Below are 26,224 nucleotides of genomic sequence, written 5' to 3'. Positions count from 1 at the left end.
GCAAATGATGGTGGAAAATAAGTATTTGGTCACCTACAAACGAGCAAGATTTCTGTCTCTCACAGACCTGTAATTTCTTCTTTAAGAGGCTCCTCTGTCCTCCACTTGTTACCTGTATTAATGGCACCTGTTTGAACTTGTTATCAGTATAAAAGACACCTGTCCACAACCTCAAACAGTCACACTCCAAACTCCACTATGGCCAAGACCAAAGAGCTGTCAAAGGACTCCAGAAACAAAATTGTAGACCTGCACCAGGCTGGGAAGACTGAATCTGCAATAGGTAAGCAGCTTGGTTTGAAGAAATCAACTGTGGGAGCAATTATTAGGAAATGGAAGACATACAAGACCACTGATAATCTCCCTCGATCTGGGGCTCCACGCAAGATCTCACCCCGTGGGGTCAAAATGATCACAAGAACGGTGAGCAAAAATCCCAGAACCACACGGGGGGACCTAGTGAATGACCTGCAGAGAGCTGGGACCAAAGTAACAAAGCCTACCATCAGTAACACACTACGCCGCCAGGGACTCAAATCCTGCAGTGCCAGACGTGTCCCCCAGCTTAAGCCAGTACATGTCCAGGCCCGTCTGAAGTTTGCTAGAGAGCATTTGGATGATCCAGAAGAAGATTGGGAGAATGTCATATGGTCAAATGAAACCAAAATATAACTTTTTGGTAAAAACTCAACTCGTCGTGTTTGGAGGACAAAGAATTGCATCCAAAGAACACCATACCTACTGTGAAGCATGGGGGTGGAAACATTATGCTTTGGGGCTGTTTTTCTGCAAAGGGACCAGGACGACTGATCTGTGTAAAGGAAAGAATGAATGGGGACATGTATCGTGAGATTTTGAGTGAAAACCTCCTTCCATCAGCAAGGGCATTGAAGGTGAAACGTGGCTGGGTCTTTCAGCATGACAATGATCCCAAACACACCGCCCGGGCAACGAAGGAGTGGCTTCGTAAGAAGCATTTCAAGGTCCTGGAGTGGCCTAGCCAGTCTCCAGATCTCAACCCCATAGAAAATCTTTGGAGGGAGTTGAAAGTCCGTGTTGCCCAGCAACAGCCCCAAAACATCACTGCTCTAGAGGAGATCTGCACGAAGGAATGGGCCAAAATACCAGCAACAGTGTGTGAAAACCTTGTGAAGACTTACAGAAAACATTTGGCCTCTGTCATTGCCAACAAAGGGTATATAACAAAGTAATGAGATAAACTTTTGTTATTGACCAAATACTTATTTTCCACCATATTTAGCTAATAAGTTCATAAAAAATCCTACAATGTGATTTTCTGGATTTTTTTTCTCATTTTGTCTGTCATAGTTGAAGTGTACCTATGATGACAATTACAGGCCTCTCTCATCTTTTTAAGTGGGAGAACTTGCACAATTGGTGGCTGACTAAATACTTTTTTGCCCCACTGTATAGAGTTGCCTGAGTGTTGTATCTCTATCTAACTGTACTCCACAGAAGTCTGTTTGTCTCTTAAGATATATATTGAGTTGTCTGTGTCTCGTATCTCTGTCTGCAGCAGGATCAGTGGAGCGGGAGAGTCTGGCTACTGTTATGTGTTATTGTTGTTAGGGAACTAGTTTCTCTGAGGAGTCAACTCTGTCAGCTTGGATATCCCTCTTCCTCAGTTCTGGCTGAGGCCGTTTGAATCACTCCCTTGGTCCTCCCAATGACCGCCTCCCAAATGGGGCTCTATTGCCTTTATGGTGCATTTCCTTTGACCAGAGATCTATAGGCCCTATAGTGCACTAAGTAGGGAATCGGGTGCCATTTGGGACATATCACAACCCATGACCGTTGCCTGAGGTTTCTGACTCCTCTGTACGCTTCCTGTAAATGAACCATCACACACAGATCCTTCTCTTCCCGTCACCATGACTGCCTCTCCCCTCTGACCTCAGCCTTCAGCCCATCTCCCAGAACCTGGTCTTCCCATCACCATGACTACCTGTCCCCTCTGACCTCAGCCTTCAGCCCTTCAACCCATCTCCCAGGCCCTGGTCTTCCCATCACCATGACTACCTCTCCCCTCTGACCTCAGCCTTCAGCCCATCTCCCAGAGCCTGGTCTTCCCATCACCATGACAACCTCTCCCCTCTGACCTCAGCCTTCAGCCCTTCAGCCCATCTCCCAGGCCCTGAACTTCCCATCACCATGATGACCTCTCCCCTCTGACCTCAGCATTCAGTCCTTCAGCCCATCTCCCAGGCCCTGAACTTCCCATCACCATGACTACCTCTCCCCTCTGACCTCAGTACTATCCTTAACCCAGATACTGTGTGAGAGGTGATCCTCTAGCCTGATACTATCCTTAACCCAGATACTGTTTGAGAGGTGATCATCTAGCCTGGTACTATCCTTAACCCAGATACTGTGTGAGAGGTGATCCTCTAGCTTGGTACTATCCTTAACCCAGATACTGTGTGAGAGGTGATCCTCTAGCCTGGTACTATCCTTAACCCAGATACTGTGTGAGAGGTGACCCTCTAGCCTGGTACTATCCTTAACCCAGATACTGTGTGAGAGGTGATCCTCTAGCCTGGTACTATCCTTAACCCAGATACTGTGTGAGAGGTGATGCTCTAGCCTGGTACTATCCTTAACCCAGATACTGTGTGAGAGGTGATCCTCTAGCCTGGTACTATCCTTAACCCAGATACTGTGTGAGAGGTGAGCATCTAGCCTGATACTATCCTTAACCCAAATACTGTGTGAGAGGTGATCCTCTAGCCTGGTACTATCCTTAACCCAGATACTGTGTGAGAGGTGATCCTCTAGCCTGGTACTATCCTTAACCCAGATACTGTGTGAGATGTGATCCTCTAGCCTGGTACTATCCTTAACCCAGATACTGTGTGAGAGGTGATCCTCTAGCCTGGTACTATCCTTAACCCAGATACTGTGTGAGAGGTGATCCTTTAGCCTGGTACTATCCTTAACCCAGATACTGTATGAGATGTGATCCTCTAGCCTGGTACTATCCTTAACCCAGATACTGTGTGAGATGTGATCCTCTAGCCTGATACTATCCTTAACCCAGATACTGTGTGAGAGGTGATCCTCTAGCCTGGTACTATCCTTAACCCAGATACTGTGTGAGAGGTGATCCTCTAGCCTGGTACTATCCTTAACCCAGATACTGTGTGAGAGGTGATCCTCTAGCCTGGTAGACATGACAAGGCAACATAAGTCATTTATCTCCAACATGTTTCTCTCTCCCCCAAGGTGAATGTGGCCCCCGCCTGCATCAGGGCCCTGACTAAGATGCTGTACTGTCCGTACTGCAGGGGTCTGCCTGGGCTGAAGCCCTGTCATAACTACTGCCATAATGTGATGAGAGGCTGTCTGGCTAACCAGGCTGACCTAGATCCCGAGTGGAACCTCTTCATAGGTGAGAAAACACATGATATGACCTCTCTCTCTCTCTCTCTCTCTCTCTCTCTCTCTCTGTGTGTGTGTGTGTGTGTGTGTGTGTGTGTGTGTGTGTGTGTGTGTGTGTGTGTGTGTGTGTGTGTGTGTGTGTGTGTGTGTGTGTGTGTGTGTGTTTGTGTGTTTGTTGTGCCTGGGCGAGTGGTGTCTTTCAAACTAAACCCTGGTCCCTGCTGTTAGAGCCTGATAACTAAACCCTGGTCCCTGCTGTTAGAGCCTGATGACTAAACCCTGGTCCCTGCTGTTAGAGCCTGATAACTAAACCCTGGTCCCTGCTGTTAGAGCCTGATAACTAAACCCTGGTCCCTGCTGTTAGAGCCTGATAACTAAACCCTGGTCCCTGCTGTTAGAGCCTGATAACTAAACCCTGGTCCCTGCTGTTAGAGCCTGATAACTAAACCCTGGTCCCTGCTGTTAGAGCCTGATATCTAAACCCTGGTTCCTGCTGTTAGAGCCTCATAACTAAACCCTGGTCCCTGCTGTTAGAGCCTGATAACTAAACCCTGGTCTCTGCTGTTAGAGCCTGATAACTAAACCCTGGTCCCTGCTGTTAGAGCCTCATAACTAAACCCTGGTACCTGCTGTTAGAGCCTGATAACTAAACCCTGGTCCCTGCTGTTAGAGCCTGATGACTAAACCCTGGTCCCTGCTGTTAGAGCCTGATAACTAAACCCTGGTCCCTGCTGTTAGAGCCTGATGACTAAACCCTGGTCCCTGCTGTTAGAGCCTGATAACTAAACCCTGGTCCCTGCTGTTAGAGCCTGATAACTAAACCCTGCTGTTAGAGCCTGATAACTAAACCCTGGTCCCTGCTGTTAGAGTCTGATAACTAAACCCTGGTCCCTGCTGTTAGAGCCTGATATCTAAACCCTGGTCCCTGCTGTTAGAGCCTGATAACTAAACCCTGGTCCCTGCTGTCAGAGCCTGATAACTAAACCCTGGTCCCTGCTGTTAGAGCCTCATAACTAAACCCTGGTACCTGCTGTTAGAGCCTGATAACTAAACCCTGCTGTTAGAGCCTGATAACTAAACCCTGCTGTTAGAGTCGGATAACTAAACCCTGGTCCCTGCTGTTAGAGCCTGATAACTAAACCCTGGTCCCTGCTGTTAGAGCCTGATAACTAAACCCTGGTCCCTGCTGTTAGAGCCTGATAACTAAACCCTGGTCCCTGCTGTTAGAGCCTGATAACTAAACCCTGGTCCCTGCTGTTAGAGCCTGATAACTAAACCCTGGTCCCTGCTGTTAGAGCCTGATAACTAAACCCTGGTCCCTGCTGTTAGAGCCTGATAACTAAACCCTGGTCCCTGCTGTTAGAGTCTGATAACTAAACCCTGGTCCCTGCTGTTAGAGCCTCATAACTAAACCCTGCTGTTAGAGCCTGATAACTAAACCCTGGTCCCTGCTGTTAGAGCCTGATCACTAAACCCTGGTCCCTGCTGTTAGAGCCTGATAACTAAACCCTGGTCCCTGCTATTAGAGCCTGATAACTAAACCCTGGTACCTGCTGTTAGAGTCTCATAACTAAACCTTGGTCCCTGCTGTTAGAGCCTGATAACTAAACCCTGGTCCCTGCTGTTAGAGCCTGATAACTAAACCCTGGTCCCTGCTGTTAGAGTCTCATAACTAAACCCTGGTCCCTGCTGTTAGAGCCTCATAACTAAACCCTGGTCCCTGCTGTTAGAGTCTCATAACTAAACCCTGGTCCCTGCTGTTAGAGTCTCATAACTAAACCCTGGTCCCTGCTGTTAGAGCCTGATAACTAAACCCTGGTCCCTGCAGTTAGAGTCTCATAACTAAACCCTGGTCCCTGCTGTTAGAGCCTCATAACTAAACCCTGGTCCCTGCTGTTAGAGTCTCATAACTAAACCCTGGTCCCTGCTGTTAGAGTCTCATAACTAAACCCTGGTCCTTGCTGTTAGAGCCTGATAACTAAACCCTGGTCCCTGCAGTTAGAGTCGCATAACTAAACCCTGGTCCCTGCTGTTAGAGCCTGATAACTAAACCCTGGTCCCTGCTGTTAGAGCCTGATAACTAAACCCTGGTCACTGCTGTTAGAGCCTGATAACTAAACCCTGGTCCCTGCTGTTAGAGCCTGATAACTAAACCCTGGTCCCTGCTGTTAGAGCCTGATAACTGAACCCTGGTCCCTGCTGTTAGAGCCTGATAACTAAACCCTGGTCCCTGCTGTTAGAGCCTGATAACTAAACCCTGCTGTTAGAGTCTGATAACTAAACCCTGGTCCCTGCTATTAGAGCCTGATAACTAAACCCTGCTGTTAGAGTCTGATAACTAAACCCTGGTCCCTGCTATTAGAGCCTGATAACTAAATCCTGCTGTTAGAGCCTGATAACTAAACCCTGGTCCCGGCTGTTAGAGCCTGATAACTAAACCCTGGTCCCTGCTGTTAGAGCCTGATAACTAAACCCTGCTGTTAGAGCCTGATAACTAAACCCTGCTGTTAGAGCCTGATAACTAAACCCTGGTCCCTGCTGGTCGGAAGGAAACCCCTTCTGTTTGGTGTTCCATGCTGGGTCTGCACGGTGGGTAATGTTTCATTAAGGAGCTGTTCTCAAGCCCTCCTCTGTAATGGGGACTGGGGGAGGCAGCTATATTCTTCGTACAAAATGACACCCTATTCTCTATTTAGTGGTCTATTCTGGTCAAAGTTAGTGCACTATATAGGGAACATGGGTTAATTTGTGAGGCAGATGGTACGATCCCTCTTGCAGCAGGATCTGAAAACAGTGGGGTGTATTTTAAAGACGAGTCTCAACAGAGGTCAGCAAACATCACTTCTGAGTCCTGTGCCTATGTATGTGTGTGTGCGTGTGTCTGACAAAACTGTTGTCCCGACGACCAGGAGACGACCCAACACAGAACAGACCCAACACAGAACAGACCCAACACAACACAACACAGACCCAACACAGCACAGACCCAACACAACACAACACAGACCCAACACAACACAACACAGACCCAACACAGCACAGACCCAACACAACACAACACGGACCCAACACAGCACAGACCCAACACAGCACAGACCCAACACAACACAACACAGACCCAACACAGCACAAACCCAACACAACACATACCCAACACAGCACAGACCCAACACAGACCCAACACAGCACAGACCCAACACAGCACAGACCCAACACAACACAGACCCAACACAGACCCAACACAACACAGACCCAACACAGCACAGACCCAACACAGCACAGACCCAACACAACACAGACCCAACAAAGACCCAACACAACACAGACCCAACACAGCACAGACCCAACACAGACCCAACACAACACAGACCCAACACAGACCCAACACAACACAGACCCAACACAGACCCAACACAACACAGACCCAACACAGCACAGACCCAACACAGCACAGACCCAGCACAGCACAGACCTAACACAGTACAGACCCAACACAACACATACCCAACACAACACAGACCCAACACAGAACAGACCCAACACAGCACAGACCCAACACATACCCAACACAGCACAGACCCAACACAGCACAGACCCAACACAGTACAGACCCAACACAGACCCAACACAGCACAGACCCAACACAACACAGACCCAACACAACACAGACCCAACACAGACCCAACACAGCACAGACCCAACACAACACAGACTCAACACAACACAGACCCAACACAACACACACTCAACACAACACAGACCCAACACAGCACAGACCCAACACAGCACAGACCCAACCCAACACAGACCCAACACAGACCCAACACAACACAGACCCAACACAACACAGACCCAACACAACACAGACCCAACACAGGCCGCAGCGCAGAGTGAGATCTCACATCTCGGCTAAACGCTAAATAGTTTTCATCTTGTTCAAAGGGAACTAGGCAGAGTATGGCTGCCGACGGCTGTTATACAAGACATTTAATATGAAAACTACAGTCGCAACAGAGTGAGGAATCGTGTTTGATGAACAGAGCCTTGGGCATATATAAATAGTGTGTTTTTAATTTAGTTAGGCTGTTATAACAGAGATAGTTTGTGTTTCAGAAGGAGTGAAGTGTTCAGTTTCAATTAGAACAGGGAACCCTTGGGGATCGTTCTCTCTCTGCTGCATAAAAGGGTCCTATTGTGACGTTTCTTGGCCTTTTCTATTCATCTTCTCTGTCAACGCTGCTCTCCATTAGCCAATACAGTGAGGCTTCACAACTGATATTGATCTGCTTTTTGGAAAGACAAACCTCCGCATCCCAAATGGCCCACTGTTCCCTAACATATTGACACCCTGTTACACGTGGGCTCTGGTCTAAAGTAGGGCACTTACAGAAGGAATAGGCTGGCGTTTGAGACTCGGGAAGCATAACAGGTCCGTGGTCGATGGGTTGCATTAGAACTGATGCCATAGTCTCTCTGATTCTCTCTCTCTCTGCATTGTAGATAATTATAGATCTGCTGTGTGACTCTCGTTGTCCCTAAAACAGCCCTTATGACAGGAGGCTTGTTGCTTGTAACGGTGTGAACCTCCGTCTCTGTGTGCCTTTCTCTCTGTACGTGGTGCGTTTACCGTGCAGACCGTGCAGGCTTGGCTCTTCATGCTTTAAAATGCCACTATCAATAGCATTGGATTGTTCAGCAGCCTGCTGGGCCTTTAGGATACGAATAAAGCCACTTTAACTTCTTTACAGTTCATCTCTAAAACTAACTCTCCACCCTCGCTAAGAGGAAACTAAGTCTCCACCCTCGCTAAGGGGAAGCTAACTCTCCACCCTCGCTAAGGGGAAACTAACTCTCCACCCTCACTAAGGGGAAACTAACTCTCCACCCTCACTAAGGGGAAACTAACTCTCCACCCTCGCTAAGGGGAACCTAAGTCTCCACCCTCGCTAAGGGGAAACTAACTCTCCACCCTCGCTAAGGGGAAACTAACTCTCCACCCTCGCTAAGGGGAAACTAACTCTCCACCCTCACTAAGGGGAAACTAACTCTCCACCCTCGCTAAGGGGAAACTAACTCTCCACCCTCACTAAGGGGAAACTAACTCTCCACCCTCACTAAGAGGAAACTAACTCTCCACCCTCACTAAGAGGAAACTAACTCTCCACCCTCGCTAAGGGGAAACTAACTCTCCACCCTCACTAAGGGGAAACTAACTCTCCACCCTCGCTAAGGGGAAACTAACTCTCCACCCTCGCTAAGGGGAAACTAACTCTCCACCCTCACTAAGGGGAAACTAAGTCTCCACCCTCGCTAAGGGGAAACTAACTCTCCACCCTCACTAAGGGGAAACTAACTCTCCACCCTCACTAAGGGGAAACTAACTCTCCACCCTCGCTAAGGGGAAACTAACTCTCCACCCTCGCTAAGGGGAAACTAACTCTCCACCCTCGCTAAGGGGAAACTCTCAGCCCCTTTCTCTAGAATGTTGTTGTGGTGAGGCGTCACATGCTCTATGTTTGTTAACGCAAAAGCTTCACATTTTGGGATTTATTTTTTTATTTCACCTTTATTTAACCAGGTAGGCTAGTTGAGAACACCTTTATTTAACCAGGTAGGCTAGTTGAGAACACCTTTATTTAACCAGGTAGGCTAGTTGAGAACACCTTTATTTAACCAGGTAGGCAAGTTGAGAACAAGTTCTCATTTACATCTGTGACCTGGCCAAGATAAAGCAAAGCAGTGCGATACAAACAACAACACAGAGTTACACATGGAATAAACAAAACATACAGTCAATAATACAGTAGAAAAATAAGAAAGTCTATATATAGTGTGTGCAAATGGAAGTAAGACAATAAATAGGCCGTAGCAGCAAAGTAATTACAATTTAGCAGATTAACACTGGAGTGATAGATGAGCAGATGATGATGTGCAAGTAGAAATACTGGTGTGCAAAAGAGCAGAAAAGTAAATAAAAACAATATGGGGATGAGGTAGTTGGATGGGCTATTTACAGATGGGCTGTACAGCTGCAGCGATCGGTTAGCTGCTCAGATAGCAGATGTTTAAAGTTAGAGAGGGAGATATGAGTCTCCAACTGCAGCGATCGGGTAGCTGCTCAGATAGCTGATGTTTAAAGTTAGAGAGGGAGATGTGAGTCTCCAACTGCAGCGATCGGGTAGCTGCTCAGATAGCTGATGTTTAAAGTTAGAGAGGGAGATATGAGTCTCCAACTGCAGCGATCGGGTAGCTGCTCAGATAGCTGATGTTTAAAGTTAGAGAGGGAGATGTGAGTCTCCAACTGCAGCGATCGGGTAGCTGCTCAGATAGCTGATGTTTAAAGTTAGAGAGGGAGATGTGAGTCTCCAACTGCAGCGATCGGGTTAGCTGCTCAGATAGCAGATGTTTAAAGTTAGAGAGGGAGATGTGAGTCTCCAACTGCAGCGATCGGGTAGCTGCTCAGATAGCTGATGTTTAAAGTTAGAGAGGGAGATGTGAGTCTCCAACTGCAGCGATCGGGTTAGCTGCTCAGATAGCTGATGTTTAAAGTTAGAGAGGGAGATTTGAGTCTTTTGGGAAATGTGGGATGTGTTTCTTTATGGACACCGTTTCATACGTTGGAATGAGAGTTGTGATTAATTGGATATTTAGAGGCTTTTTCAAAGCCAGATATGAAGTTTAACATGAAATTGGCTTATCACAAAAACAAACAAAAAATGACTGTTGAGAAATTCAGAATGGGTTTTATGCTACTCAAGTGTGGCACAGAAATGTGAATCCATCCATCACGTTCATATATTTATCTCTTAAGACTCTGGCAGAGAGAGAGAGAGAACAGGATTCGCAGGTCAAATACCCAGTGAGTGAGTCCACTGGTGCTCATTGAGCAGAGAGACAGAGGCCTTTTGTGAGATGAATAGAAGTCTCTCCTTTCTCTTTCTCTTTGTCTCTTTCTGATCCTCGTCTGTCTGTAGAGAAAGACATCACTCCTAAGAGTCATTCTCTGTTCTCCACATTTTGGCCTTATTTCGCTCTCTTTTTACAAATTGGACTTTTCTGTATCTCTCAATGTTTTTACAAATTGGACTTGATAAGAAAACTTATCAGTCGGAATATTTAGAACAGTAGAACAGAGAGAGACAGAGAGAGAGAGAGAGCAGAGAGAGAGACAAAGAGAGAGAGAGAGAGAGAGAGCAGAGAGAGAGAGACAGAGAGAGAGAGAGAGAGAGAGAGAGAGAGAGACAGAGAGAGAGACAGAGACAGAGAGAGAGAGAGCGACAGAGAGAGAGAGAGAGAGACAGAGAGAGAGAGAGAGAGAGAGAGAGAGCAGAGAGAGACTGAGAGAGAGAGACAGAGAGACTGAGAGGCGTTGGTTCTGAGCAGTAAACGGTCCCAAACTCTAAACCACTCACTGTATCCCAAATAGCACCCTATTCCCCATATAGGGCCCATACGACTGGTCAAAAGCAGTGCACTATCGCTATGTAGTGAATAGGGTGTAAATTGGGATGTGTTGTTGTGTACAGAGATGGGCAGTATTTCTGTGACATGCATTTGATTAAATATGTATTTCAGTTAATTCGGAGTATTTTATAAACCCCGGGTTTATATTATATTATACTGGGCTGATCTACATTCCATTGTGGCCCCCATTTCACCCTGTATTGGTATCAGAAATCGGACGGACATTGATTGGACGAACCGTACACGGATTCTGATGGCACTATGGTGTGATAAGAGCTAAATTAACTAAATAAAAAATGGATATGTACAAATTAACAATTGTAAAACATGCTGAGTATTATTCTAACGATCTCTCCCATAATAATACCCAGTGTGCTTTGCAGGTCATTATTGGTATGTTCATTTTCACATGTAGCAGACGCTGTTATCCAGAGTGACTCACTAAATGAAGATAAACAACAACATATCACAGTATGTTTTTGTAACTGTTGCTGAGAATGTTGTTGTTTACTTGCACATGAAAATACAAAATACAAGTATTTTAATTCAATAAATTACTAAAAAAAACAAGTATTTTGTAATACAATTATTTTGTTGTTTATTTTGTAGTTAATTTTGGTACATTGATCTTTATGGTATTTAGTCAGGTTTTCCCCCATCCCTGGTTGCCTAGGAGATTAAGCCCACCTTTGACCTCTGAGAGTTTAACCACTGTGATTTAAATGTGATTATGATGTCACAGTCACTGGGGACCAATAGATGACCTCTCTGTCACAACCACAGTCCTGACTGCTCTACCTAACACATGTGGATGTACGCAGGTCTTTCCTGCAGTCAAACGACCTCGTGGCCTCGTGGCTGGAATGCTGCTCATATTTTTCATCCTTTCATAATTAATAATAATCATTGCTTCGAAAACCATGGTGAAAATCCGCTGTTTTCGATGTCAACCCGGCTTTATGTTACGTCAGTCTTCTCTGATGTACGTGTATGAACTGAAAATATAATACGTTTAAACTCTGTATCTGACATACCAGGTAAGGGGTCTTCTTGTTGTTGAGCCCATAACCACGTGTGTGAGGTGGGTACTTTTGTTTCCAAGTAGATTTGTTTAAGTCTACCCAGAAACACTCTGTGTGACCCTGATTTATCCCCCCTGCAGATTAAACAATGTAGCTGTACTCACGGGCGCCTGACTTTGTCTAAAAAGTGGGAGTGTAAAACAAAACAACCATCATCCTGATGAAAATACGCTCTTTGTCTTTAACAAACTAACGTTTGTGCATATTTTCAGCGTGGAACAGATGTTTAGAGTGGTTATAACCGAACCCTAGGCTAACCAATTCTAAAAGGCACTAGCAGGTCTAAAAGTAGTCTCAGCAGGAAATAGACTGAACGCAATTATTTCAAAAACGGAAGCTCCAGTTGTCGGGGCACATATTTCCCAACTTCAATCAACCAGTCCATTTTGAATTCATGATAAAAACCAGGAACTTCGCTTGTGAATCCCCTTGTGAGTCTCGTCAGTTAGATACGTTTTTACAGGCATTTATTTCTGTAGGCTTAACGGGAGTCTGTTTGTGCAATCATGACGTGTGTGTAGAGAGAGCAGTCAGAACACAGTGGAGTGAGTGAGATATGGAGGGGAAAGGGAATTTAGGCAGAAGAATAGGCATGATGCTTTGCTTTGTTTCCCAGAATGCACATGTAGACCTATGGAACACTAGAGTCAACATGTAGGACTATGGAACACTAGAGTCAACATGTAGGACTATGGGACACTAGAGTCAACATGTAGGACTATGGAACACTAGAGTCAACATGTAGGAATACGGAACACTAGAGTCAACATGTAGGACTATGGAACACTAGAGTCAACATGTAGGACTATGGAACACTAGAGTCAACATGTAGGACTATGGGACACTAGAGTCAACATGTAGGACTATGGAACACTAGAGTCAACATGTAGGAATATGGAACACTAGAGTCAACATGTAGGAATACGGAACACTAGAGTCAACATGTAGGACTATGGAACACTAGAGTCAACATGTGTGCTAGGTGTGTATTGTAGCTAGTTGTGTATTGTAGCTAGATGTGTATATAGCTAGGTCAGTGTATTGTAGCTAGGTCAGTGTATTGTAGCTAGGTCAGTGTATTGTAGCTATGTGTGTATATAGCTAGGTCAGTGTATTGTAGCTAGGTGTGTATTGTAGCTAGGTGTGTATTGTAGCTAGGTCAGTGTATTGTAGCTAGGTGTGTATTGTAGCTAGGTGTGTATTGTAGCTAGGTGTGTATTGTAGCTAGGTCAGTATATTGTAACTAGGTGTGTATATAGCTGGGTGTGTATTGTAGCTAGTTGTGTATTGTAGCTAGGTGTGTGTTGTAGCTTGGTGTGTATATAGCTAGGTCAGTGTATTGTAACTAGGTGTGTATAAAGCTAGGTGTGTATTTTAGCTAGGTCAGTGTATTGTAGCTAGGTGTGTATATAGCTAGGTGTGTATATAGCTAGGTCAGTGTATTGTAGCTAGGTGTGTATTGTAGCTAGGTCAGTGTATTGTAGCTAGGCCAGTGTATTGCAGCTAGGTGTGTATATAGCTAGGTGTGTATATAGCTAGATCATTGTATTGTAGCTAGGTGTGTATATAGCTAGGTGTGTATATAGCTAGATCAGTGTATTGTAACTAGGTCAGTGTATATCGCTAGGTGTCTATATAGCTAGGTCAGTGTATTGTAACTAGGTGTGTATTGTAGCTAGGTCAGTCAATTGTAGCTAGGTCAGTATATATTAGCTAGGTGTGTATATAGCTAGGTGTGTATATAGCTAGGTCAGTGTATTGTAGCTAGGTGTCTATATAACTAGGTGTGTATATAGCTAGGTCAGTGTATTGTAGCTAGGGGTGTATATAGCTAGGTGTGTATATAGCTAGGTGTGTATATAGCTAGATCAGTGTATTGTAGCTAGGTGTGTTTATAGCTAGGTCAGTGTACTGTAGCTAGGTGTGTATATAGTTAGGTGTGTATATAGCTAGGTCAGTGTATTGTAGCTAGGTGTGTATATAGTTAGGTGTGTTTATAGCTAGATCAGTGTATTGTAGTTAGGTGTATATATAGCTAGATCAGTGTATTGTAGCTAGGTGTATATATAGCTAGGTGTGTATATAGCTAGGTGTGTATATAGCTAGGTCAGTGTATTGTAGTTAGGTGTATATATAGCTAGATCAGTGTATTGTAGCTAGGTGTGTATATAGCTAGGTGTGTATATAGCTAGGTGTGTATATAGCTAGGTCAGTGTATTGTAGCTAGGTGTGTATATAGTTAGGCATGGTGCCAGGCGCTCAGCTTTAAGCAGTGACATTGTCATCGAGAGATGTGCGGATGAGGTCATGGCGGGATATAATTTATTGGCCAGCGTGTGTGTGTGTTTGAATGTGTCTCTGTGTGTGTACGTGAGTCTGTGAAGATTCATGTTATTTCCTGATGAGTGACACCAGATCATCAGTCACATGCGGGCCCCATGACACCCGGCCTCAGCTCTGGATCAGGACAGACACGTCCTCATCATCTCTCATGTCCTCACCTCCGTGGGAAATCCCAGGGGAGAGAGCGGGGTGGCAGGCTCCCTATCATTATGCATACCCTAGTCCTACTATATATACCACCTCAAAGTCATAACGTGATCACACGTTTATATTGCTACATTAGCTACTCTATAATGTATTGTTAGTTACTTCAACTTAACATAGCTACTCTATAATGTATTGTTAGTTACTTCAACCTAACATAGCTACTCTATAATGTATTGTTAGTTACTTCAACTTAACATAGCTACTCTATAATGTATTGTTAGTTACTTCAACTTAACATAGCTACTCTATAATGTATTGTTAGTTACTTCAACTTAACATAGCTAGTTTATAATGTATTGTTAGTTACTTCAACTTAACATAGCTAGTTTATAATGTATTGTTAGTTACTTCAACTTAACATAGCTACTCTATAATGTATTGTTAGTTACTTCAACTTAACATAGCTATTTTATAATGCATTGTTAGTTACTTCAACTTAACATAGCTAGTTTATAATGTATTGTTAGTTACTTCAACTTAACATAGCTATTTTATAATGTATTGTTAGTTACTTCAACTTAAGATAGCTATTTTAGAATGTATTGTTAGTTACTTCAACTTAACATAGCTAGTTTATAATGTATTGTTAGTTACTTCAACCTAACATAGCTACTTTATACATTGTTATTGTCAAAGTGCATTCAGAAAGTATTCAGACCCCTTGACTTTTTAAAACATTTTGTTACATTACTGCCTTATTCTGAAATTGATTAAATTGTATTTTCCCCCTCATCAATCTACACACAATACCCCATAATGGCATCACAATACCCCATAGTGACATCACAACACCCCATAATGACATCACAATACCCCATAGTGACATCACAATACCCCATAGTGACATCACAATACCCCATAATGACGTCACAACACCCCATAGTGACATCACAATACCCCATAGTGGCATCACAACACCCCATAGTGACATCACAACACCCCATAGTGACATCACAATACCCCATAGTGGCATCACAACACCCCATAGTGACATCACAACACCCCATATTGACATCACAACACCCCATAGTGACATCACAACACCCCATATTGACATCACAATACCCCATAGTGACATCACAATACCCCATAGTGACATCACAATACCCCATAGTGACATCACAATAACCCATAATGTAGAAAAGTGTTCAAATGTATTTTTTTTAAAACACGGAAATATGACAATTACATAAGTATTCAGACCCTTTACTCAGTACTTTTAGCAGCGATTACAGCCTTGAGTCTTGGGTATGACGCTAGAAGCCTGGTACACCTGTATTTGGTGAGTTTCTCCCATTCTTCTCTACAGATCCTCTCAAGCTCTATCAGGTTGGATGGGGAGCATCGCTCCACAGCTATTCTCAGGTCTCTCTAGAGATGTTTAGATCGGGTTCCAGTCCTGGCTCTGGCTGGGCCACTCAAGGACATTCAGAGACTTGTCCCGAAGCCACTCCTGTATTCTCTTGGTTGTGTGCTTAGGGTCGTTATCCTGTTGGAAGGTGAACCTTCGCCCCCAGTCTGAGGTCCTGAAAAGTCTGGAGCAGGTTTTCATCAAGGATCTCCCTGTACTTTGCACCATTAATCTCTTCCTTCAATCCTTACTAGTCTCCCAGTCCCTGCCGCTGAAAAACATCCTCTCAGCATGATGCTGCCACCACCATGCTTCACCATAGGAATGGTACCAGGTTTCCTCCAGACATGACGCTTGGCATTCAGGCCAAAGAGTTCAATCTTGGTTTCATCAGACCAAAGAATCTTGTTTCTCATGGTCTGAGTGTCCTTTAGGTGCCTTTTGGCAAACTCCAAGTGGGCTGTCATGTGCCTTTTACTGAGGAGTGGCTTCCGTCTGGCCACTCTACCATAAAGGCCTGATTGGTGGAGTGCTGCAGAGATGGTTGTCCTTCTGGAAGGTTCTCTCATCTCCACAGAGGAGCTCTGTCAGAGTGACCATCAGGTTCTTGTTCTCCTCCCTGACCAAGGCCCTTCTCCCCCGATTGCTCAGTTTGGCCGGGCGGCCAGCTCTAGGACGAGTCTTAGTGGTTTCAAACTTCTTCCATTTAAGAATGATGGAGACCACTGTGCTCTTGGGGACCTTCAAAGTTGCAGAAATGTTTTGGTGCCCTTCCCCAGATTTGTGCCTCGACACGATCCTGTCTCGGAGCTATACAGGCAATTCCTTCGACCTCATGGTTTGGTTTTTGCTCTGACATGCACTGTCAACTGTGGGACCTTGTATAGACAGGTGTGTGCCTTTCCAAATCATGTACAATCAACTAAATGTACTACAGATGGACTCCAATCAAGTTGTAGAAACATCTCAAGGATGATCAATGGAAACAGGATGCACCTGAGCTCAATTGCAAGTCTCATAGCAAAGGTTCTGAATGCTTATGCTCTCTGCAGGCCATTCACTAGGTCCCCCCGTGTGGTTCTGGGATTTTTGCTCACCATTCTTGTGATCATTTTGACCCCACGGGGTAAGATCTTGCGTGGAGCCATAGATCGAGGGAGATTATCAGTGGTCTTGTATGTCTTCCATTTCCTAATAATTGCTCCCACAGTTGATTTCTTCAAACCAAGCTGCTTACCTATTGCAGATTCAGTCTTCCCAGCCTGGTGCAGGTCTACAATTTTGTTTCTGGTGTCCTTTGACAGCTCTTTGGTCTTGGCCATAGTGGAGTTTGGAGTGTGACTGTTTGAGGTTGTGGACAGGTGTCTTTTATACTGATAACAAGTTCAAACAGGTGCCTTTAATACAGGTAACGAGTGGAGGACAGAGGAGCCTCTTAAAGAAGAAGTTACAGGTCTGTGAGAGCAAGAAATCTTGCTTGTTTGTAGGTGACCAAATAGTTATTTTCCACCATCATTTGCAAATAAATATTTTTAAAAATCCTACAATGTGATTTTCTGGATTTTTTCCCTCATTTTGTCTGTCATAGTTGAAGTGTACCTATTATGAAAATTACAATTACAATTTTAAGTGGGAGAACTTGCACAATTGGTGGCTGACTAAATACTTTTTTGCCCCACTGTATTCCTCTCAGATAATAAATACCTTGATAAAATATCCCTACATGTGTGGACAGGCTCCTACACCATTACCAAAACAGTCCTGCTTCGAGTTAAGAGTCTTAGCTACTTCTTGGAGAGAACTTCTGATGGCATCACAGGAAGTCAAAGATCTTTGTCAACTTTGGCCAGATAGAAGGATCAAGAGGTTCAAGAGTGATGCATTTCTATTTTATTGCAAAGTCAACTTTAAAGTTCACTTGGTTCCGTTATTGGATTCCTGCCCCTCCTTTTCCTTGCCTAATTATTTATCCTAATTAGGACGTAGACCTGTGTTGTCCTCTGTTGAGTCCTTTGTCACCACAGTGGAAGCGATCTGCATTGATTTTATTTGCTCATTTCTTTTTAATTGCGTGGCTTGTCTCCCAGTGTAACTAGATCTCCACAGTCTCACCATTTAGGAACATTACAGTCAGTGATATTCCCTCTCTGCCCTCTGCGAAGGACTGGCTGTGAGTTAGCTAGTTATTATGAAGTAGCACCAACACAGAATTAATATAAATACTAACACATAGTCCTAAATATACCGTACTATTTAAGACCTGTAAAGTCTGAATCTTAAGTGGGTTAGGGTTAGAGATTTAGAGAGGAGAGAATAGATCATTCATTAAAGGTCTCATTTCAACCTTTAAGTCACAGTGCAGTTCATTTCAGATAAAACATGTCGTCCAACACAGATGACCTTTGACTTGAGAAACACCTGCAGACGTATTGCAACAGAGGTGTCTTGCTAAAAACATTGGTTCATTCAGCCTGTCTAGCTACAGTAAAAACATGTGTTCATTCAGCCTGTCTAGCTACAGTAAAAACATGTGTTCATTCAGCCTGTCTAGCTACAGTAAAAACATGTGTCGTTCAGCCTGTCTAGCTACAGTAAAAACATGTGTTCATTCAGCCTGTCTAGCTACAGTAAAAACATGTGTCGTTCAGCCTGTCTAGCTACAGTAAAAACATGTGTTCATTCAGCCTGTCTAGCTACAGTAAAAACATGTGTTCATTCAGCCTGTCTAGCTACAGTAAAAACATGTGTTCATTCAGCCTGTCTAGCTACAGTAAAAACATGTGTCGTTCAGCCTGACTAGCTGCAGTAAAAACATGTGTTCATTCAGCCTGTCTAGCTACAGTAAAAACATGTGTTCATTTAGCCTGTTTAGCTACAGTAAAACTAACATCTAACATCACCTAACATCTAACATCACCTAACATCACTTAACATCTCCTAACATCACCTGATATCACCTAACAATACCTGACATCTCCTAACATCTAGTAACATCACCTAACACCACCTAGCATCTAACATCACCTAACATATCCTAACATCTTCTAACATCACCTGATATCACCTAACATCACCTGACATATCCTAACATCACCTGGTATCACCTAACATCACCTGACATATCCTAACATCACCTGGTATCACCTAACATCTTCTACCATCACCTAACATCTCCTAACATCACCCAACATCATCTTACATCACCTAACATCTAACATCACCTAACATCTAACATCACCTAACATCTCCTAACATCTAACATCACCTGACATCTCCTAACATCACCTAACATCTCCTAACATATCCTAACATCACATGATATCACCTAACATCACCTGACATCCCCTAACATCACCTAACATCTAACATCACCTAACATCTAACATCACCTGATACCACCTAACATCACCTGACATATCGTAACATCACCTGATATCACCTAACATCACCTAACATCTCCTAACATCACCTGACATCTCCTAACATCACCTAACATCTCCTAACATCACCTGATATCACTTAACATCACCTGACATATCCTAACATCTCCTAACATCACCTGACATCCCCTAACATCACCTAACATCTCCTAACATCACCTGACATCTCCTAACATCACCTGGCATCTCCGAACATCACCTAACATCTCCTAACATCACCTGAAATCACCTAACATCCCCTGACATCTCCTAACATAACCTGACATCTCCTGACATCACCTAACATCTCCTAACATCACCTAACATCACCTAGCATCTAACATCACCTAACATCACTTAACATCTCCTAACATCACCTGATATCACCTAACAATACCTGACATCTCCTAACATCTAGTAACATCACCTAACACCACCTAGCATCTAACATCACCTAACATATCCTAACATCTTCTAACATCACCTGATATCACCTAACATCACCTGACATATCCTAACATCACCTGGTATCACCTAACATCACCTGACATATCCTAACATCTCCTAACATCACCTGACATCTTCTAACATCTCCTAACATATCCTAACATCACCTAACATCTCCTAACATCACCTGACATCTCCTAACATCACCTAACATCACCTAACATCTCCTAACATCACCTGACATCTCCTGATATCACCTAACATCTCCTAACATCTCCTGACATCTCCTATCATCACCTAACATCCCTGACATCTCCTAACATCACCTGACATCTCCTAACATCACCTGACATCTCCTAACGTCACCTAACATCTCCTAACATCACCTAACATCCCTGACATCACCTAACATCTCCTAACATCGCCTAACATCACCTAACATCCCTGACATCAATTATGGACCCCCTTCTTTGTCTTTATTCTGTTGTGTGTTTTCCTGCCGTTCTGTTGTGGAATATTGTGAAAGACTATTTTAAGATGTGTTTTATAGACTCATATGCACCTTAACAATGAGCTTGTAACATTTGTCGTGCGCGCTGCTGAAATTACACGCTTCCCGACAGTAGGTTATGGGCTTGTGATTTAAAACAATCCAGAGCTGGTCATTTCAATGATTTGATTTCCCATTTAGGAACAGTAGGCTAATCTGTTTTCAAAATGGTCAACTCCGAAATGGATCAAAATTAGGCCTATAGCCTATTGTATTGGTACTAGGCCTAAAGCCTATTGTATTGGTACTAGGCCTATAGCCTATTGTATTGGTACTAGGCCTATAGCCTATTGTATTGGTGCTAGGCCTATAACCTATTGTATTGGTACTAGGTCTATAGCCTATTGTATTGGTACTAGGCCTAAAGCCTATTGTATTGGTACTAGGTCTATAGCCTATTGTATTGGTACTAGGCCTATAGCCTATTGTATTGGTACTAGGCCTATAGCCTATTGTATTGGTACTAGGCCTAAAGCCTATTGTATTGGTACTAGGCCTATAGCCTATTGTATTGGTACTAGGCCTATAGCCTATTGTATTGGTACTAGGCCTATAGCCTATTGTATTGGTACTAGGCCTATAGCCTATTGTATTGGTACTAGGCCTAAAGCCTATTGTATTGGTACTAGGCCTATAACCTATTGTATTGGTACTAGGCCTATAGCCTATTGTATTGGTACTAGGCCTATAGCCTATTGTATTGGTACTAGGCCTATAGCCTATTGTATTGGTGCTAGGCCTATAACCTATTGTATTGGTACTAGGCCTATAGCCTATTGTATTGGTACTAGGCCTATAGCCTATTGTATTGGTACTAGGCCTATAGCCTATTGTATTGGTACTAGGCCTAAAGCCTATTGTATTGGTACTAGGTCTATAGCCTATTGTATTGGTACTAGGCCTATAGCCTATTGTATTGGTACTAGGCCTATAGCCTATTGTATTGGTACTAGGCCTATAACCTATTGTATTGGTACTAGGCCTATAGCCTATTGTATTGGTACTAGGCATATAGCCTATTGTATTGGTACTAGGCCTATAGCCTTTTGTATTGGTACTAGGCCTATAGCCTATTGTATTGGTACTAGGCCTATAGCCTATTGTATTGGTACTAGGCCTATAGCCTATTGTATTGGTACTAGGCCTCTAGCCTATTGTATTGGTACTAGGCCTAAAGCCTATTGTATTGGTACTAGGTCTATAGCCTATTGTATTGGTACTAGGCCTATAGCCTATTGTATTGGTACTAGGCCTATAGCCTATTGTATTGGTACTAGGCCTAAAGCCTATTGTATTGGTACTAGGCATATAGCCTATTGTATTGGTACTAGGCCTATAGCCTATTGTATTGGTACTAGGCCTATAGCCTATTGTATTGGTACTAGGCCTATAGCCTATTGTATTGGTACTAGGCCTATAGCCTATTGTATTGGTACTAGGCCTATAGCCTATTGTATTGGTACTAGGCCTATAGCCTATTGTATTGGTACTAGGCCTAAAGCCTATTGTATTGGTACTAGGCATATAGCCTATTGTATTGGTACTAGGCCTATAGCCTATTGTATTGGTACTAGGCCTATAGCCTATTGTATTGGTACTAGGCCTATAGCCTATTGTATTGGTACTAGGCCTATAGCATATGGTATTGGTACTAGGCCTATATCCTATTGTATTGGTACTAGGCCTATAGCCTATTGTATTGGTGCTAGGCCTAAAGCCTATTGTATTGGTACTAGGCCTATAGCATATGGTATTGGTACTAGCAGAGTGAGTGTGCATATTCACTGTGAAGTAATTTTAGGACAATATAATTTTGTTCTCCAGGCTAGATGGACGTCATATTGTACAATATGTCTCACCTTTTCCTAGTCCTAGATGGACATTGTGTCTCACCTTTTCCTAGCCCTAGATGGACATTGTGTCTCACCTTTTCCTAGTCCTAGATGGACATTGTGTCTCAGGTGTCTCAGATAGCTTCCCCAACGTTGAAAGCCACACTGTGGTGTCAGTGGCAGCTAGGACTGGTCCCAAATAGCCAATGTCTCCTTCCCTTCCTGTAGTCTGTCAGCCAGTGTCTCCTTCCCTTCCTGTAGTCTGTCAGCCAGTGTCTCCTTCCCTTCCTGTAGTCTGTCAGCCAGTGTCTCCTTCCCTTCCTGCAGTCTGTCAGCCAGTGTCTCCTTCCTGTAGTCTGTCAGCCAGTGTCTCTCTCTTTCTCCCGCTCCCTCATTTCTACATTCAGTGGGGAGAACAAGTATTTGAAAGACTGCCGATTTTGCAGGTTTTCCTACTTACAAAGCATGTAGAGTTCTGTAATATTTATCATAGGTACACTTCAACTGTGAGAGACGGAATCTAAAACAAAAATCTAGAAAATCACATTGTATGATTTTTAAGTAATTGGAACCTCAGACTGGAGCGAAGGTTCACCTTCCAACAAGACAGCGTCCCTAAGCACACAACCAAGAGAACGCAGGTGTGGCTTCGGGACAAGTCTCTGAATGTCCTTGAGTGGCTCAGCCATAGCCCGGACTTGAACCCGATCTAAACATCTCTGGAGAGACCTGAAAATAGCTGTGCAGCGACGCTCCCCATCCAACCTGACAGAGCTTGAGAGGATCTGCAGAGAAGAACAGGAGAAACTCCCCAAATACAGGTGTGCCAAGCTTGTAGCATCATACCCAAGAAGACTCAACAAGGCTGTAATCTCTGACAAAGGTGCTTCAACAAAGTACTGAGTAAAGGGTCTGAATACTTATGTAAATGTGATATTTCATTTTTTATTCTTTATTAAAAAATCTATTTTAGAATAAGGTTGAAACGTATCAAAATGTGTAAAATGCCAAGGCACGATATAGCTCTTATTCTCTCTCCTTTCAACCTCTCACTCTGAGGTTCTATCAATTCAATTCAAATTGAAGGGGCTTTATTGGCATGGGAAACATGTTATTAACATTGCCAAAGCAAGTGAAGTAGATAACATACAAAGGTGAAATAAACAATACAAATGAACAGTAAACATTACACTCACAGAAGTTCCAAAACAATAAAGGCATTACAAATGTCGTATTATGATGTATAATTTACATACACTTAGGTTGGAGTCATTAAAACTAGTTTACATCCACTTAGGTTGGAGTCATTAAAACTAGTTTACATACACTTAGGTTGGAGTCATTAAAACTAGTTTACATACACTTAGGTTGGAGTCATTAAAACTCGTTTTTCAACCACTCCACAAATGTCTTGTTAACAAACTATAGTTTGGGCAAGTCAGTTAGGACATCTACTTTGTGCATGAAACAAGTCATTTTTCCAACAATTGTTTACAGACAGATTATTTCACTTATAATTCACTGTACCACAATTCCAGTGGGTCAGAAGTTTACCTACACTAAGTTGACTGTGCCTTTAAACAGCTTGGAAAATCCCAGAAAATGATGTCATGGCTTTAGAAGCTTCTGATAGGCTAATTGACATAATTTGAGTCAATTGGAGGTGTACCTGTGGATGTATTTCAAGGCCTACCTTCAAACTCAGTGCCTCTTTGCTTGACATCGTGGGAAAATCAAAAGAAATCAGCCAAGACCTCAGAAAAAAAAGTGTAGACCTCCACAAGTCTGGTTCATCCTTGGGAGCAATTTCCAAATGCCTGAAGGTACCACGTTCATCTGTACAAACAATAGTATGCAACCATAAACACCATGGGACCATGTAGCCATCATCCCACTCAGGAAGGAGACGCGTTCTCTCTCCTAGAGATGAACGTACTTTGGTGCGAAAAGTGCAAATCAATCCCAGAACAACAGCAAAGGACCTTGTGAAGATGCTGGAGGAAACAGGTACAAAAGTATCTATTTCCACAGTAAAATTAGTCCTCTATCGACATAACCTGAAAGGCTGCTCAGCAGGGAAGAAGCCACTGCTCCAAAACTGCCATAAAAAAGCCAGACTACGGTTTGCAACTACACATGGGGACAAAGATTGTACTTTTTGGAGAAATGTCCTCTGGTCTGATGAAACAAAAATAGAACTGTTTGGCCATAATGACCATCGTTATGTTTGGAGGAAAAAGGGGGAGGCTTTCAAGCCGAAGTACACCATCACAACCGTGAAGCACGGGGGTGGCAGCATCATGTTGTGGGGGTGCTTTGCTGCAGGAGGGACTGGTGCACTTCACAAAATAGATGGCATCATGGGGAAGGAAAATGTTGTGGATATATTGAAGCAACATCTCAAGACATCACTCAAGAAGTTGAAGCTTGGTCGCAAATGGGTCTTCCAAATGAACAATGACCCCAAGCGTACTTCCAAAGTTGTGGCAAAATGGCTTAAGGACAACAAAGTCAAGGTATTGGAGTGGCTATCACAAAGCCCTGTCCTCAATCCTATAGAAAATGCGTGGGCAGAACTAAAAGGTGTGTGCGAGCAAGGAGACCAACAAACCTGACTCAGTTACACCAGCTCTGTCAGGAGGAATGGGTCAAAATTCACCCAACTTATTGAGGGAAACTTGTGGAAGGCTACCAAAACCATTTGACCCAAGTTAAACAATTTAAAGGCAATGCTACCAACTACTAATTGAGCCTATGTAAACTTCTGACCCACTGGGAATGTGATGAAAGAAATAAAAGCTTAAATAAATCATTCTCTCTACTCTTATTCTGACATTTCACAGACGTCTCAAGTATGCCCCTGGAAATGCAAATGCGCTACGCTAAATGCTAAATGTACTCGTTACAACTCAATCTTTGATCAAAATTCACAAGCAGGGTATTGAATTAAAGCTACACTCGTTGTGAACCTAGCCAGCAAGTCAGATTTTTAAAATGCTTTTCGGCGAAAGCATGAGAAGCTATTATCTGATAGCATGCACCCCCCAAAATGCCAGCACGACACGTAAACAACAGATTTTGCGGTAGCCGGCGCTACCCAAAACGCAGAAATAAAATATAAAACATTCATTACCTTTGACGAGCTTCTTTCTTGGCACTCCTATATGCCCCATAAACATCACTATTGGGTCTTTTTTTCGTTTAAATCGGTCCATATATACCCAAAATAGCTTTGTATGGAAGCTGTGTCATTCAGAAAAAAACATCGTTTTTAAACGCTGCGTAATTTTTTAAAATTAAAAAAGTCGACGATAAACTTTCACAAAACACTTCGAAATCCTTTTGTAATCCAACTTTAGGTATTAGTAAACGTTTATAATCTATCAAAATGATTACAGGGCGATGTATTTTCAATAGGTCTTCGCTTGCAAATCAATGGCTGCTAATGTCTTCTTCAACAACATCCGGGTGAAGACTGGGAAAATGGATGCCAGATAGATGGATTTTCCAACAATTAATTCAATTGAAAATGACGACAATGGCGACATCGTGTGGAATTTGTATGAATTGCAGGCAGGTCGATATTAAATTCTGTTCTCTTTTAACAACTCGTGGAAGTGACTTATGGAAATTATTTTTAGCTTTCAGAGAGCAGTTTTTCTTGCGTTTTTCAATGAAACACACGATCTGTTATAGTCACAGCCGTGATTTAACCAGTTTTATAAACTTCAGAGTGTTTTCTATCCACACATACTAATCATATGCATATACTATATTCCTGGCATGAGTAGCAGGACGCTGAAAAGTTACGCGATTTTTAACAGAATGTTCGAAAAAGGAGGGGGTAGAAGTAAGAGGTTTTAAAATAAAGTGGTGATCCTAACTGACCTAAAAACAGGGAATTTTTACTAGGATTAAATGTCAGGAATTGTGAAAAAACTGAGTTTAAATGTATTTGGCTAAGGTGTATGTAAACTTCCGACTTCAACTGTACACACAGTGTTTTAATGATGTGCAAATGGTTAAAGTACAAAAGGGAAAATAAATAAACATAAATATGGGTTGCATTTAAAATGGTGTTTGTTCTTCCCTGGTTGCCCTTTTCTTGTGGCAAAAGGTCACAAATCTTG

General features: G+C 43.1%; 1 protein-coding gene across 1 annotated transcript in view; it reads left to right on the top strand.

The window, feature by feature from the left end:
- The window catches only part of LOC110513658 (glypican-6), a 356,553-nt gene that overhangs the window by 239,829 nt on the left and 90,500 nt on the right, over positions 1–26,224 (top strand). The window contains exon 4 of the mRNA XM_036972578.1: positions 3,244–3,409. Within this exon, the coding sequence (XP_036828473.1) occupies positions 3,244–3,409 (166 nt within the window). The remainder of the gene's footprint in view (positions 1–3,243; positions 3,410–26,224) is intronic.

The sequence above is a fragment of the Oncorhynchus mykiss genome, unplaced genomic scaffold (genome assembly GCF_013265735.2).
Source record: "Oncorhynchus mykiss isolate Arlee unplaced genomic scaffold, USDA_OmykA_1.1 un_scaffold_177, whole genome shotgun sequence".
In the NCBI taxonomy this organism is placed as follows: domain Eukaryota; kingdom Metazoa; phylum Chordata; class Actinopteri; order Salmoniformes; family Salmonidae; genus Oncorhynchus; species Oncorhynchus mykiss.
This window is presented reverse-complemented; position numbering and strand designations above follow the sequence as displayed.